Below are 17008 nucleotides of genomic sequence, written 5' to 3' on the forward strand. Positions count from 1 at the left end.
AAGCATTGTAGACATTCCTATTTAATTAGCAATAAAAGATCTCTTTTTCCTTTCCATATTGTTCACTCTGATGTGTGGGGGCCATATCATATGCCAACCATGGGGGGGTACAGGTACTTTATCCTTTTTATTGATGATTATTCACGTTACACTTGGATTTTTCTCATGAAATCTAGGGATGAAGTACCAGTTATTGTGAAAAAATTTCATGAACTCATCCTCGCCCAGTTTAATACTCGTATCAAAATATTCCGTTATGACAATGCTAAGGAGTATTTTGAGAGAACCCTCTCCACCTATCTAGAAACTTTTGGGGTTATTCATCAAAGTTCTTGTTCCTACACTCCACAACAAAACGGGGTGGTGGAAAGGAAGAACAGACATGTCGTTGAGGTTGCCAGATCCCTCTTATTTGCATCTCATGTTCTTATAAAATTTTAGGGAAATGTTGTTCTTACTGCTACTTTTCTGATTAACCGTATGCCCTCCCAGGTCCTTGGCTTTAAAACCCCTTTTAGTCTTCTCTTCCTGGATGAGGATATCTTTTCTCTTCCTCTCTGTGTTTTTGGGTGCACTTGCTATGTGCATATTCATAGTCATCAATGGCACAAGTTTGAACCTAAGGCTCATAAATGTGTTTTTCCGGGATATGCTTCCACAGAAGGGTTATTGTTATTTTGATCCAGTTTGTGGCACCTACTTTGTATCTCGAGATGTCACCTTTGCCGAGTTGACCCCCTTCTTTAGCATTCCTCCTGAGGGGGAGAAATCTAACAAGCCCTTTGCTATGTCTCTAGCTGTTCCTCTTCCCATTCCTTGTGAGTCCGATCATGGGGTGTCCACTTCTCCCACTAGACCTACCTCTGATATTCCTTGTGAGTCCGATATTCCTGCTCCTGCTCTCCAAAGGTGGTACCAAAGGCAGAGATTCAGACATGTGCAGGTTGTTTCCACTCCTTCAGAAGAGCATCTCGCCACTCCTATCATTCCTGAGGTAACAGGTCAGCCCTCTACTGACCCATCTCTAACTGTCCTAGACCTTGACCTTCCTATTGCTCTCCGCAAGGGCAAGCGGAAGTGTACAACCCATTGTATTTCCAAACACTTGTCTTACAGCCTTCTCTCCCCTTCCTACTACTCTTTTCTTGCCTCTGTTTCTTCCCATGTGATACCCAGGTCTGTACCAGAAGCATTATCTCAAGCTGAATGGAGGGATGCTATAATGGCCGAACTAGATGCATTGCATAAGAACCATACCTGGGATATTGTTGACTTGCTGGAAGGGAAGGAACCAGTGGGTTGTAAATGAGTGTTTACCATTAAATATCACTCTGATGGCTCTGTTGAGAGGTTTAAGGCTCGGTTGGTTGCTAAGGGCTACACTCAAATGTATGGCATTGACTATCTTGAGACATTTGCTCCTATAGCTAAGATGACCTCAGTCAGGGTTTTACTATCTCTAGCTGCTACTTTTGACTGGCTCCTACACTAGTTTGATGTTAAAAATGCTTTCTTGAATGGAGATCTGCATGAAGAGGTTTATATGTCTCTACCTCCAGGAGTGTATGGGAAGGAAATGAAAGGCAAGGTGTGTAAACTACACAAATCTATTTATGGTCTCAAACAATCTCCTCGGGCTTGGTTTGAGAGATTTCGGGCTGCTCTTGTCTCCTTTGGCTACACTCAAACTCAATCTGACCATACACTGTTCTTGAAGAGAAATGACTCTCTGGTGACCTTCTTGATTGTTTATGTTGATGATATTGTGGTCACGGGTAATGACACTGAAGAGGTTAGTAAACTAAAAGGATTTCTCAACTCTGAATTTGAAATCAAGGATTTGGGAGATCTTCGGTATTTCTTGGGCATTAAAGTTACTCGATCTAAGGATGGTATCTTCATCTCTCAGCATAAATATGTCCTTGATCTTTTTGCTGAAACTGGTAAACTTGGAGCTAAACCCATCTCCACTCCTATTAATCCTAATCATAAGCTTTCAGCTACAAATGATGAGCTTTTGTCTGATAAGGGAGTGTTTCAGAGACTGCTTGGGAAGTTGTTATAACTTTGCATGACTTGGTCAGATATTTCCTATGCAGTAAGTGTTATTAGTCAATTTATGCATTCTCCTAGAGATACTCATTTAGATACTGTAGAAAGGGTTCTGTGCTACTTGAAAGGTATCCCAGGGAAAGGTATTCTATTTGCTAAACATGGTCACATAAAGTTGGAAGCTTTTACTGATGTCGATTGGGTAGGATGTATTGATGATAGAAGATCCACCTCTGGTTATTATGCTTTGGTTGCTGGGAATATTGTGTCGTGGAGGAGTAAGAAACAATCTGTAGTTGCTAGATCCTCAGCTGAAGCAGAATACAGGGCGATGGCACATGGTGTGTCAGAATTACTGTGTCTACGTTCCCTTCTAGAAGAATTGGGGGTGGGCTACGAGAAACCAATGATGCTCTATTGTGACAACCAAGCTGCTATCAACATTGCACATAATCCTGTTCAACATGACAGAACTAAGCACATTGAGGTTGATAGGAATTTTATAAGGGAAAGAGTTTCCTCAGGAGAAGTTTGTTTACCATTCATCACATCAAAAGAGCAACTGGCTGATATCTTGACCAAGGGAGTTCCAAGAGGGAAATGACACACTTTATAAGCAAGCTGGGCATGATTGACATCTATGCTCAGCTTGAGGGGGAGTGTAAAGAGACTGGGCCGAATGGGCCCTAACATCCTCTCTTGTAATATCTTTTATTTTATTGTTGATGGGCCACACTTAATGGGCCTGCTATTTATTCTTGTTTTATTCTCTTTATGTAACTGCCAAGCTGGCCGCCCACTTAAGGGCATTCTTGTCATCATCTATTTTTTAGATCTTAATAAAATAGGGTTAGAGGAGAATGGAGATTAATTTTGACTCCTTCTCTTACCTCTACTTTTTGCCATCTTCTTCTCTTGTATAGATGTTCAGACCTTTTTTTTACTTCTTCTAATCCCTAAATTTGTTCTTAATATTTGAGGATTGATTTACATCTATAATCTAGAGTTGCATATTTTTCCTTTTAATATCTTATTCTAGAAAATAAAAGTTACAAGAATTAAATGAAATTTAAAAGGTTAAAGAATACAAGATAGGAGAAACATTTGATGGATCAATCTATCATTGTAATTAAACATGTGTTACTGTCACTGGTTACCAACTCATCTATGTTAACCCCTTGCTAGGTTAGACATGTCTCAAATAGGACCCCAAAGTCATAGATATGAAAGATTTTATTCACTTAAAGTGTAAGCTTTTTTTTTCTAAATGGTTAGCTAAACTAATTTCTTAATTTTAGCTACCCAAGTTCTTTGTATTTGCTTATTTATTTATTTATTTATTGTTTACATGTCTTGATTAGGTCATTTTAAAGTATGAGGTTTAAGTGCCATATCCATATCCATCTTGCCTATTTCTTAAGAATATAGTTCAATCTTTCTGTTTGGCTTGTTAGTGGCCTTTATTGGTCCGATATTCCAATGCAGCTTTGGCCCCCACACATGGTTAGTGAGGTTAGTGACAGGGTGCACATGGGTACCTCTAGCACAACGTGGAGAGTCTGCTTATCCATAGTCTGAAACTGTCTTTTCATTACGAGGGATGCCTTACGACCAACTCAACTATGACTTGATTGGCTAGTGGCCCTTCCTTGTGCAATGGTAAAAATGTTTGGGCTAACAAGTGTTAGAATGTATTTGAGTCAAAGTATGGCCACTTTGTGCAAAAAGCCAAATGCTATGTCCATTTCCAATCTATCCCTCCGAAGGCCCTAGATAGCCCAAATCATTATTGTCATGCCCACTTCTGTTTGCCTTGTTACATTAGAGAACACACATTTAGCATGCAAAAATTCATAGCTAGTGAAGCATTACTATCCATTACCTTGAATGTTCTGTTGGTTATCCAACAAAAGTGGACAAGAATTAGAAAATCATAATGATTGAAAAGTTCTAGTTACTGCACAAATTAAAACAATTCATAGGATTATGACGACTCGACTTTTATACAATTGATTGCTTACATAATTTTATTTTAGGAAAGATAAAATCATAATAAAGCCCCAAATTTTTCTTGTTAATACTAAAAACCATTGTTTTTCTTTCTTTCTTTTTTTTTTTTTGTACAGGGCTTTTGGTTCAAACAATTTTTCTGGGACACTCCCTCCACAAATTGGTAATTTAGTCAAATTGGAAGAGATGTAAGTTGTAAATGCTTGTATAGCATTATATTTTGTAACAGTAAAAAGTTTGCAAGTGTAGAATCAACAAGATGGCATTATGAATATAATTTAATGCTAAAGACAAAATTAAGGTCCTTATGGCTTTGGATTTGTTATTGGATGGTTTGATAATGGTGTGGAACAAGTAAATCTTTAAGCCCATTAAGAGACAGAATTGGGAGTCATATATTTCCTTGTTATAATTAAGGTTCATTGCAACGTATCAGTGTGTATTGTACAATACATATTGACTTTTAAGGTCACCAATATGTGTGCTGTTAAGTGTTTGTGTTTTAAATGTTTAAACATTATTACATGCCATACAGCTTGCAATGTCAAACGGTAAAAACAAAAGCTAAAACTAAGAGTTTGATGGCTTAATATTTCAATATGCAAAAAATGCATATTGAGAGTATTTAACTTAACCATGGTTGTAATTTCAAAGTGCAATACATTATGCAAGTAAAAGAAATAGGAAGTAAATTAGAAACCAATGTAAGAAATAATAGTAATTTAAATTTGATCATCTTCATTTTTAATTAAAAAAATGTGTTTTTCTAAGTGTAATACCAAAAAAGTGTTTGATCATATTCATTTGAATTTGACAGTTACATGGATAGTTCTGGAGTGAGTGGGGAAATTCCTTGGACATTTCGTAACCTAGTAAACATGAAAACTATGTAAGACATTGTGATTATGACTTTCTTTATTTAGTGTTTTATGTTTTGTTCTTTCATGTTTTAAAATTTATTTATCTCACTTGTCCATAAAAATTCTGTGTTAGGTGGGCATCAGATAATAACTTTATAGGCAAGTTACCTGAATTTATTGGGAATTGGAAAAGGCTTAAAGAATTGTAAGATAACATTTTGTATATTCTGCATTCATGTACTCTCTCTAGATGAGAAGACATTGATTGAATTTATGTGTCACTTATAACTAGGGGTGGCCCCAGATCGAGCTCTTCACGAGCTATTCAAGCTTGGCTTGTGAAAAGCTCGGCTCGGCTTGGTTTCAACTGAGCTCGAATAGCTACATATAATAATAATAATAATAATAATAATAATAATAATAATAAATTATAGAAAATAATATATATAATAAAATATTATATATATATTTTTATTTTTATAAAACATTTTTCTCAAGTTGAGGTTGAGTCGAGACGAGCTCGAGCCTATGAGCTTTTGACTCGAGCTGAGCTTGAGTTCAAGGTTCTAGCTTGAATTGAGCTCGAATAAGCTCAAATCCACCCCTACTTATAACATGATTTTACGTTTCATTTTTCTTTAGTTTTATATCCAATAAGCTTTTCTTAATAAAATTGAATATGTTAATGTAGGAGATTCCAAGGGAATTCTTTTGAAGGTCCAATACCATCAAGTTATTCAAAGTTGACTTCATTAATAGATTTGTAAGTTCTCTCTCTCTCTCTGATGAGCAACAGAATTCTTCATTATATTAAAAGGGAGATTACAAAGGACTGGGGAAATCCCCAACCACACACCAGTTTTACAGCTTTATTCCAATTACAATACCACCCAGGAAAGTTGGTCCCTATAAATCCCTTGCTTTTCCAAGCACTCCAATCTATTTTCCGCCCTTATAACTCATCCAAAATTATCTCCCACTTCTTTTGCAATTTTAGAACTTTCCCTTAGTGTCTACCTACCTATAATTCCAAACTCCCACTTATCCAAGAGATGACAAGTTTTGAGTCCCCCTCCACTTCTAGCTGCTATAAACCCAGCTGCTTAGCTAGTCTCAGCCCTTGTTGCAGTGCCAACATTTCAGCTTTCACAGAGCCTCTTACTCTGATAGGGCCTGAATAATATGCCCTTATCACACCATTTTCATCTCTAAACACTCCCCCAACTTCTGCTGGACCCAGATTGCCCAATGAGCTACCATCAAAATTTAGTTTAAGCCTGTGAACTGCAAACTGCCGGTGGTTGGCATTCCTTTATAACCTTTTTCCTTTGCTTTAGAAGAGTTTGCAGCTTCACCCCATGCTCTTAAAATATCATCACCCACCGAGAAGTCTTTAAATGCCTCCGTAGTTTTCACGCAATGTGCACCTTTTATCTTTATGTTCACCAATTCTTTTAAGGAGCAACTTTTTTCTTTAAAGAATTTTCCATTTCTCTCCTCCCAAACCACCCATAGAATTGCTACCCTTACTGCCCCCTGCATTATCCTATCTATTTTCTTAGGCTGCCTCTGTTGATTATAATGATTTGACTGGTCATTATACTGATTACCTATAGTATGGTGAAATAAAACTCATGTAGCCGACCCCATATGGTTGGGACAAGGCTTAAATGATGATGATGATTATACTAATTAACTGGTGTATAATATCTTGTAGGCGAATTAGTGAATTATCTAATGCTAGTTCAACACTAAATTTCATCAAGGATATGAAGGCCTTAACTGTATTGTAAGATGCTTTTCTAATTCATGCAATGATACATGTATTTTAAATATTTTTCATGTTCACATCTACCAGATTAGGTAACACCTTTGTTTTTGTTTTGTTTATGTAGGATTTTGAGAAATAATATGATTTCGGGTACTATTCCATCCAATATAGGAGAGTATCAAAATTTGCAAAGATTGTAAGTTGTTACTTTCTAGTAGTTTGTACCAATATCTGTTTTATAATGATTCATTATACTCATTTTTCTTGAATGATAACTGAAGGTTGAAGAAGTTGAATAATTATAAATTAATAAAATCTTTCTATTTTATTTTTTTTCAAGAAAATAGAGTAAATTGATATATCTTGTTCTAACTATCATTTATTGGTCATATCTTTCTTATAGGGATTTAAGCTTCAACAATTTAAGTGGCCATATTCCAAGCTCTTTATTCAATTTGAGTTCTCTCTATTACTTGTAAGTAGCATGGGAACTTTTCTCCATCCTTTGATGAAGATCATAATATTTATTTATTTTTTGATCAATAACAGACAATTTTCATTAAGATCATAATATTTATCATTCACAATTTTTGTTATTTATGGTTAGGTTTCTTGGAAACAACAGTCTTTCTGGTTCCCTTCCTCCTCAAAAAAGTGAAAAACTTCTCAATATGTATGTCCTAATGATTTTTTTATCAGATTCAAAATATTAAATTTTGACTACCATACTTATTGAGGAGTACACATAACCAAACTATTAGGGTTATCTCCTCAAATAGAAATGATTGAATGGTGAGTCAAAGTTTCATACATGTATTATAACCTGTTATATAAAGGCTATCTCATAAATGGCTATTTTTGGTCATTTTGTATCTTATTTTTGTAAATTAGGTGCTAACTATTGCTAATATGTTTTGTATACAGAGACTTATCATATAATGAATTATCAGGAAGCTTTCCTTCATGGGTGTCACAAGATTTACAACTGTATGTATGACAAAGTTAAAAAAAAAAAAAACTCTTTTTCCACTCATTTCTTAGTTCTACCAAATATTTGATTGTCTTCTGCATATGGAAACAATAAAAATGTAAATTTTATAGTAAAGAAACATGTTTCAGCACTATGAAACATCTGTTCCTCCCCATACCTCGCATTGGTGGGAGCCTTGTGCACTGGGCTGCCCTTTTTTCTATATGTATTCATGCTATTAAATGCAAGCTACCCATGTGGTGAAATTTGCAGGAACCTGGTTGCGAACAATTTTATATTTGATAATTCAAATTCTAGGTGAGTTAATATATTTTTAAACCATCTAACACTTTCAAACAGTACTATGTTACAAGGAAAATAAATTACATTGTCCTGCTCCTGTTCTATCCATTTTTCTTTAAAATTTTCTAGTATAATTGAAATGTTCAAAGTATCTTGTTGATGCTCACACTATTATTATTGTGTATATAGCCTTCTTTCTCCAGGTCTAGATTGTCTTCAGAGAAATTTTCCATGCAATAGAGGTTTTCCACATTGTAAGTCATGTGATTTTTCTATTTTTCTTTCTTATGATGCTCAGCATTTCTTGTTTATGCTGTAGCCATTTCATGTTTCATTCCACAAGTATGGCAATGTCCTTAACCCATGTTAGGTGATGGAAATAATCTATGAAAAGGAAGGATTTTCTCAAGTCTTAAGTTCTAATACTAGAAATATTAACATTTATTAGAGAAATTAGGTAAGTAACAATCTACACTTTTGTAGAGCTGTTATTCATTGAAAGCTGTTTAGCCTTGAGATGTAGAGATGGGGGTTATAATGTATTCTTTTAATTTTTTCTTTATTGTTTTACAGTCCTTTCATACATTTATTTCTCTTTTGCCCCTTCAAAAGTTATTCTGTAATTGTAAATATTTTGCCGTATATAATGTAATTTGACCTTGGGGGTGTGGTTGACTGATGGACTCTCTTCGACACATACTTTGTTCCAAGGATCAAAATTTTGATATGATAAGCGCGATACGGGGCGTATTGTATCATATCTTTGGGGTCCCGATACACCTGTTTACAGGTGTTTCGGGAATCCTATTTTTTAATAAAAATATTATTAAAAACCTCCCCAAAAACCAATTTTTGAAAAAAAAAAGTGCATGCTTTTTAGTACTGCTATGCCTCTGCAGATACAGAGGGGCGTATCGATACTTTGAACAGCACTCTATTATTCTTCCCTCTCTTCTTTTTACTGTCAACTGTTTGCAGACCTTGGACTGTCTAGATCATAAAGGTTTTTAAGGTGTCAGTCTATCAGAGCATTAGTTAGATCTTGGGATTCTCGCCCATATGATCAAGTGGAAATTCATTTTGAACTCAGTCCTCTAGGAATTGAGCCAGTCCTTTCAGCCAAGAGTCTGTAAGAGATTGTTCTTTGTTGATAGGGAATATTCAGAACAGAATAATAGCCATTTTCTTGGATTTTTCTTTTTGGATATTTGACTTAAGAGATGTTCTGTCCAGCATATCTGAACCTGCTTTCTAGATTTTAGAGGCCTGTCATTGATATTTTATGTTGATCTTCATCCTATGTGGTTATATGAGGATAAAATTGGTAGTTTTTTGCATCAATCTAACTTTCTTCTAGATTCAACTGATCTGATTTGACTTTTGGCATCAATCCTTTAGATCCAAAGCTTCAACAAGGGTAAATATTTGGAATGTTGTAAGTGGTATTTTTGCTTAAAATCATTCCTTTGTGGCTAACTACTATCCATCAGATTTTGATGTGGATAGACAAACAAATTACAAGCAACACTTCAAGTATACAGCAATAAGAACAAGAATGCCAAGCTGAAAACAAAAAAAACTAGTTGGATTTTTAGGGATTTCATACCTGAACCTGAAGTAAAACTCCTCCTAGAATAGTCCGCTACAATAATAATGGTAGCAAGCTGGCCTCTCATGTGGACACGCAGTGATGGAGGGATTGGAAGGTGCCAAAATGGGTCAACTCCTCAAAACCCAAGCTCCCAATACTTGAAAACCCTAGTTGGGCTGAGCTACAGCTCAAACAAGAGAGAAATGACCAAAAAGACCCCTCCAGAAATAGCCCCCCTTCTCTTTTATAAGACCCAATGGCTTGCTGGAGAAGCCAATTAAAATATTTACACATAAACCCCTAGAATGTTTCCCTCTCACAAGCAACTCCTTAAGAATAAAGCTTACTTCAAATGAACCCCCAAAAGATAACTTTTGTTACAAAAAGGCCCAAGAGACCAAAACCCAGCAGATATGCACCCAAATGCCCCTGACCAGAATCTCACTTATAAAATGACGAAATACCCCTGGTCCCAAACTGTCAACAAAGCTATCCAAAAACAACAATTTGGGATCCTACTACAAAAGAACATGAAAAACACAATACATTACTTTTTTTTCAGTTCTTTTTTTTTTCCTTGTCAGATTTGATGATTCAAATTTTGGGATTTGAAAGTTCCACTTTCTGTATTTCGTGAAAGGGGAGGGTGTATGGAGCTATGTTGATGTGTATTAAACGAAACTAGAAGAGATTGATCATAAAAATTTACAGCAATGAATAATTAACAATGCAAATATGATCTGATGGATTTTGGAGCCAATTGATCCTAGTATTGGCATTTCACTAAGGGGCTTCTAGACAGACTAGGATATGTGGATCAATCTTGGAAGGGTATATTAGCAAGCAAATTCAAGAAGGAAGTTTCAATTGGAAATGGACATTTTCTCCTACAATTAAAGGATGAAGCACATTCAAGAATATTATGTTGGATTCCAGAGCTTGGACAGAATATGAGATGGCTAACTTTTTTCAAGCACAGATTGGTTGTTGCATTTAGGATGTAAAGAAGCTTCATGAAGAACATAAGGTTATGCATGCAGTTTCCGATGAAATTACAACCAAAATTTAAGGTTCTATAGGCGAATATCCAAAGTAGGGTAACTTTTCCTGATTTGGACATGATTCCTGGAGAATTACTCAGAGAGAAGGCAAGAATCATTACATAGGCTATGTTGGAGAGAAAAATTGGTGGTGAGAATGCGTTTCTTGGCAAATAAATCCAGGGATAAGAATGCTTCTAATGAATGGAATCTAGTCTGAAAGTGTTCTAAGTTGAGAGGGTTGGCCACTTAGAGGTCAGAAAACAGAATCTAGGCTGTTTCAGGGGTGAGTTCTTGTGTGAAACTTGGCAGGATGGTAGTGGTTGGGTTAGGTGTGCAGCAACAGATTCTGATTAGGTTAGTGTTGATGGGAGGTTTGAAGGTTCATAGGTTTCTATTAATTAGGAGGGTCAAAATGGAATCTTTAATGGATTGGTGGTGGAACCTCGAAGTTTAGGTCACAATGTGGTGAGATTGGGTATTTTAAGGATTTAATTTAGGTGAATAGGTTTGATTAGGTAGATTGTGCATGGAGGAGGGTTGATTGGGATCATTGGATCAGAATTTCAATGGATCTAGAGAATTTGGGGCTAGGATTTGGTAGCCTAAGGTTTTCAGGTATTCTAAGGCGATCAGAATGGTTTAACTGAGTGTGTGTGGTGCAAAAGGTGGGGGGTTTTGGTGTCTTTATGGGCCAAATCTTAATTTTTGGGAAGTTTAGTGTATTTTGCAATTTGTTAGCTTTTTTTGGCAAGGTGAGGAAAAAGGACTAGGAAAAAATCGAGTGCTGACAATAACCTAGAGAAATGAGAGTAGTCACAATCATCATCATCATCATCATCATCTAAGCCTGCTTCCAACTATATGGGATCAACCATGTGAATCTTGTTTTGCCATTCCATTTTGTTCAATCCAATATATCTATGTGAATCTTCTATGCATGTGACCAAACCACCTCAGTTTATTTTCTCTCATTTTATCACCTATTGGAGCTACTCTGTTCCTCTATATGACTTTATTTTTGACCTGATCCTTTTCTAGTTTTACCAATCATCCATCTAAATATATGCATTTTTGTCACACATTTTTTGGAGAAGTTTTTTAGTTGCCCAAAATTTTGCTTTATACAACATAGTTGGCATTAAAACTGTTTTTTAGAAATTTCCCTTTATCTGAGGTGGTATTTCCCTATTACATAAGATTTTGGATGGACCCTTCCATTTTGCCTATCTTACTCTAGTTTCATGAGCAACATCCTCAATCTCTCTTTTGTTATGAATTATTGAACCAAGATAATGGAAGAGGTAACATTAGTTATCTGTTGGTCTCTAATCCTAAATTTATCTTGGTTTACACTCCTATTATTGTTAAATTTACATTGCATATATTCTGTTTTAATCCTTATTTTAAAACCTCTTGTTTCTGATGTACTTGTCCATAAACCTAATTTTGAATTTAATCTTTTGTTAGTTTCACCAATTAATACTATGTCATCAGCAAGCATAAGCCATCACAGGACCTCATCTTGAATTGACTAAACATAATTCATCTATGATTAGTGAAAATAAATTAGGTCCCAGTGTTGACCCTTGTTGAAGATCCACTATAACTGAAAAATCTGATGTCTCTCCCACAGTGTTCTAACATTGGTTTTTGCACCCTCTTATATATCCTTAATTAGCTCCAAGTACCTATTAGGGAGTCCTTTCTTTTCCATAACCCACCATATTACCTCTCTAGGGACATTTTTTTTGAAAATAAATAAAAAAATGCAGATGGAGTAGTAGATGGGTTTATCCCATATCTAGACAATTCATATTTATGCTTATGCACTATATTGAAACTAATTTGAACCATTCGACCATGATGATTTATTTTCACAGGTGCAAACTTTTCAGTCAAGTGTGGTGGTCAAGCTATGGCATCCCCTACTGGCCGAATTTTTGAGAGTGAAAATGAAACTCTTGCACCAGCATCATATTATGTAACAGATACCAAAAAATGGGGAGTTAGCAATGTTGGATTGTTTAATGATAGAAAGGCACCTAGTTATTTCCAGAACACATTATCACAAATTGCAGGCACAGGTATTTTAACCACTGAGTTCTTCCAAACATCAAGGCTATCTCCAGGATCACTAAGATACTGTGGTCTAGGTTTGGAGAATGGAATCTACACAGTAAGCCTTTGGTTTGCAGAGACAAAAATCAGTGATGCAAGCTCAGAATCTTGGAGAAGTCTTGGAAGGCGTGTTTTTGACATTTATATACAGGTATACTTATATTATACTAGGTCTATCATTGAATCCAGGAAGCTGCATTGCTATTTCAACCCGTTTCTAATTAGTTGAACCCATCCATTGATGAGAACATAGATTAACCTTAAATTGTATATATAGATAACACAACTCATATTTGAGTCTTTTAATGAATGTCAATTTTCCTTTCTCTCATTGGAGTATACTCAATAGAGCTTATCAAGGGTTTTTTCTCCACAACCTAAAAGATTACTAACAGAAACAGTCAGAAGAGAATCTTTGAATAAAATTTCTTGTCATGGGTCTTGAACTCATATTTCAATTATTGAACCTCTCAAGTTTATCATGCTTAAAAAATGCCAGAAGCAAACCAAAAAACCCTTAATTTTCATGCATATTTGTTAATCATTATGTGTTTTTGGTTTGTATATATATACCTGATGCTACAAAAGATTTTCTTGGTTGTTGAAGCTATGTTTTCAATGTTTTAGAGGGATCTACAATTAAAAGACTTTGATATAAGAAAGGAGGCAGGTGGGGCCTCTAATAAAGCTGTTCAGAAAGAATTTAAGGCCAATGTATCTGAGAACTTTATTGAAATTCATCTTTTCTGGGCTGGAAAAGGTACTTGCTGCATACCTGAACAAGGTTACTATGGGCCATCTATCTCTGCCCTGGCTGTAACTTCAGGTAATATATTAGGAATTGATGGATGAATCTATTTTAATGAATGAATGTAAAGAATCAGGTAATCTTTTATTTTTTTAAATTACTGATTATGGATTTCTTGGTCAGACTTCACACCAACTGTTAGTGGCCTTCCACCAACAACCACAACAAGTGAGGGAAAGACAGAGTTGATTGTTGGACTAGTAGTTGGTGTTACAGTTGCAAGCCTACTGGCAGTTATAGTTTTTTACTTAAAAAGGAAAAGATCAAGTGCCAGTGAGGTTGAAGAAGGTAGGATAATGGTAATAGTGGTTCTTGTTTTCTTTTTTCCCTTTTTAATTTTTTGGGGCACACTCCTTGAAAGATACCTAAGTACTAAGATTAAAAAGATTTCTTTGGATATTATATTGTCTAACTGAAATGGATTTAAGTGTAACTGCCGAAAGAAAAGCCAGTCCAAATTTTCTCAATTTTGATGCTCCATATATTAAAACCTAGAGCATGCCATTGATCCTACATTTAGGAGGATATGCCTATTTTTTTAAATTTCTTTTATTATTACTAAATAAGTGGATTACAACTCACCTTTTGGTGTTCATTTGCAGAGTTTATTGCATTAGTTTCCAAGCCAAACACATTCAGTTACACTGAACTGAAAAATGCTACACATGACTTCGATCCTAAAAATAAGCTAGGTGAGGGGGGCTTTGGACCAGTTTACAAGGTAAATTGCATTTCATCTGCCAATTTACAAAGCCTTACTAAAATGATGTAAATTCTGCTTTAGAACTCAGGGTTAGAAAGATATCATAATCACTAGGAAAAACAAATAGGCTTGTTAGGGATCATGACCCTCCTTGGAAGTTTTTGGTTCATTTCTATGGCACAAAACATGGAATTATTGTCTGGCATTATAATATAATGGATTTTCAATAGGTGACATGAAAAGGACTCCATATCAGACCTTATCTTCCAGTTTATCCTTGAATATCTTTCTCTTGCATCCATTCATATGCATGAACATTTGTGTGTGTGTATATGATACATAACTATGCAAGGGGAGAATTCCTTGTATTATTTGTTGCTTATATTTTCTCCAAATAATTCCCTATAATTCTTGGTTTCATGGTTTTTAAATATTTTGTAAACCAAAGAAATCTTCTCGTTTATATGTATATATGCTGATAAGGAGTTAAGTTGAATTTTATGGTTTCTACAGGGTGTACTTTTAGATGGGAGGTTAGTGGCTGTGAAGCAACTCTCTGTGGCATCCCATCAAGGAAGAAGTCAATTTGTAACAGAGGTTGCTACATTATCTGCAGTTCAACAACGTAACCTTGTCAAATTATACGGATGCTGCATAGAAGGAAATAATTGTCTCCTGGTCTACGAGTATCTTGAAAACAAAAGCCTTGATCAAGCACTCTTTAGTATGAATATTTTCAAGAAATTTGTTCTTTCACCTCACAACTACATAACTTTATTCATATATATGGAATACATTAGATGCCTTACAGATGATATATATATCCAAATGATGTCACTGATTTTCAGGAAATACTTTGAATCTTGATTGGCACACCCGCTATAATATATGCTTGGGAGCAGCAAGAGGGCTAGCGTATCTTCATGAAGAGTCAAGACCTAGGATTGTACATAGAGATCTCAAGGCTAGTAATATTCTACTTGATGCTGACTTAAATCCCAAAATTTCGGATTTTGGTTTGGCCAAGCTGTATGATGACAAGAAGACCCACATTAGTACCCGAGTTGCGGGGACAATGTAATCACCCAAAATCATTACTTATATTACTTTCTATCTTCATTTACTTTTTCTTTATATTTATGATCCTTGGTCTATACAACAAAGTAACATCAGTTTTTGTTGACGCCTGTGAAGTGGCTATCTGGCACCAGAGTATGCTTTGCGCGGGCATCTAACTGAGAAGGCTGATGTGTTTGGATATGGAATTGTTGTTCTAGAGATCGTTAGTGGGCGGCCAAATTTTTACTCGGACCCAGAGAAGATATATCTTCTTGAATTGGTAAAAAAAAATGAAATTTATTGTTTTCACCTGCACTATTTATATAGACATAATCCCTTACGTGTTTTTCATTTTTGTTTGATCATTTAGGCGTGGAATCTACATGAAAATAACTGTGAGCTTGAACTCATTGATCCAAAATTGAGTGAATTTGATGAAAAGGAAGCCTGTCGACTTATAAGATTAGCTCTATTATGCACTCAGGTATCACCAGCGCTGCGCCCTTCCATGTCACGTGTTGTGGCTATGCTTTTAGGAGATGTTGAAGTGAGCACCATTGCATCCAGACCTGATTATTTAACAAATTGGGAACTCAACGATATCAGCAGTAGATTTATGGGTGAGAATTCTTTGAGAAATCTAGGTGTAAAAATTGACTACTAGTCTAATAGCCAACTGAAGACCATCAGATCCAAGCATGGTGGATGACCCAAGCCCTTCCTGACAAGATGCTTCTCGAGTCTCATCCAATGCTCCACAATAAATGTCATTTTTTGCTTGCAGTTTCCTACTAGAGGAATATACTTCTGCTGTCCATCATGATAAAGAAAAATGAAAACATCAACCCAATTATGTACTCATAGGAAGCAAAATGTACTCAACCCAATTATGTACAGGAAGCAAAATGTATACTATGTTGGAAAACACTAGCTGGATTGATTGCCTTATAAATTTATGTTGTGAATGCAATCAAGAATAGATCCTTTTGTCTGTGTTCTGCAAGAAAGAACTATAACCGTTAGTCTCTGTTATAGCTTGTGTTCTGCAAACACTGAAAATAAGGGAGTGCCCTCCAACATTTTTTTTTCTTTTTTGTGAATTCCAGAACTGGAAGGAAGAAGGCGTTGTTGATTTTTTTTTGTTTTAAAAAACATAAGTTTTCTTGTGGCTTCGTATTATCTTGTGTAACAACATAACATATTCAGATAGAGATTTTTCCGGAATGGATATTAGCTCATATTTCTTATTTTAATTTTTAGGGGCTTTTCCATAAAAATTATCAAAGTTTGTTGAATTGGCAAAAGCAGATACGTTTCAAAATAAATTGCAAAAAAAGACAGCGGGAGGAAAAAAGTCTTTTACTTGAACTAAATTGCCCTTGATTTAAAAGACCACCTCTCTCTCTCTCACTACTAGAATATTGACATTTAGAGGCTCATGACCGAAGGCGGTCCCAAAAAAACGCCTCTGTAATGTATTAATAAAGAAGGCAATTTCATTTTTTTTTTTTTGTTACGGAGGCGCTTTTTTATGCCTTTGTTATTACATTCATCCCCACTGTATTTGGCGGATAAAGATAAAGAGGCGCTATTTTCAGTTCGGCGCCCAGAAAACATATCAGGCTCGAAACTCCTTTTATTAGTGACTCTTCTTTTCCTCCTTCGAAGTAAACATCCTACCCTCTTGTCTTTTCTTCCTCCTCCCTTCCTCTAGCTTCTC

At 35.6% G+C, this 17008-nt stretch overlaps 1 protein-coding gene across 17 annotated transcripts in view; it reads left to right on the plus strand.

Annotated features, from left to right (window-relative positions):
• Positions 1-16295, plus strand: part of LOC104588283 (putative LRR receptor-like serine/threonine-protein kinase At1g56140) — a 52774-nt gene extending 36479 nt beyond the window's left edge. For 4 of the 17 annotated variants that reach the window (XM_088891768.1, XM_088891770.1, XM_088891771.1 and 1 more), the window contains 19 exons: positions 4179-4250; positions 4880-4951; positions 5056-5127; positions 5614-5685; positions 6640-6711; positions 6818-6889; positions 7097-7168; positions 7301-7366; positions 7618-7680; positions 7937-7981; positions 8156-8220; positions 12481-12869; positions 13346-13544; positions 13650-13814; positions 14129-14247; positions 14743-14953; positions 15078-15306; positions 15424-15568; positions 15659-16295. In XM_088891768.1, coding sequence (XP_088747894.1) covers positions 4179-4250; positions 4880-4951; positions 5056-5127; positions 5614-5685; positions 6640-6711; positions 6818-6889; positions 7097-7168; positions 7301-7366; positions 7618-7680; positions 7937-7981; positions 8156-8220; positions 12481-12869; positions 13346-13544; positions 13650-13814; positions 14129-14247; positions 14743-14953; positions 15078-15306; positions 15424-15568; positions 15659-15952 — 2494 coding nt within the window. In that variant the 3' untranslated portion in view covers positions 15953-16295. The remainder of the gene's footprint in view (positions 1-4178; positions 4251-4879; positions 4952-5055; positions 5128-5613; positions 5686-6639; positions 6712-6817; positions 6890-7096; positions 7169-7300; positions 7367-7617; positions 7681-7936; positions 7982-8155; positions 8221-12480; positions 12870-13345; positions 13545-13649; positions 13815-14128; positions 14248-14742; positions 14954-15077; positions 15307-15423; positions 15569-15658) is intronic. The other 13 variants (XM_010246146.3, XM_088891773.1, XM_088891777.1 and 10 more) reach the window with 11 other exon arrangements.
• The last annotated feature ends 713 nt before the right edge of the window (positions 16296-17008 follow it).

The sequence above is a fragment of the Nelumbo nucifera genome, chromosome 7 (assembly GCF_055504915.1).
Source record: "Nelumbo nucifera cultivar China Antique chromosome 7, China Antique-T2T, whole genome shotgun sequence".
Lineage (NCBI taxonomy): Eukaryota > Viridiplantae > Streptophyta > Magnoliopsida > Proteales > Nelumbonaceae > Nelumbo > Nelumbo nucifera.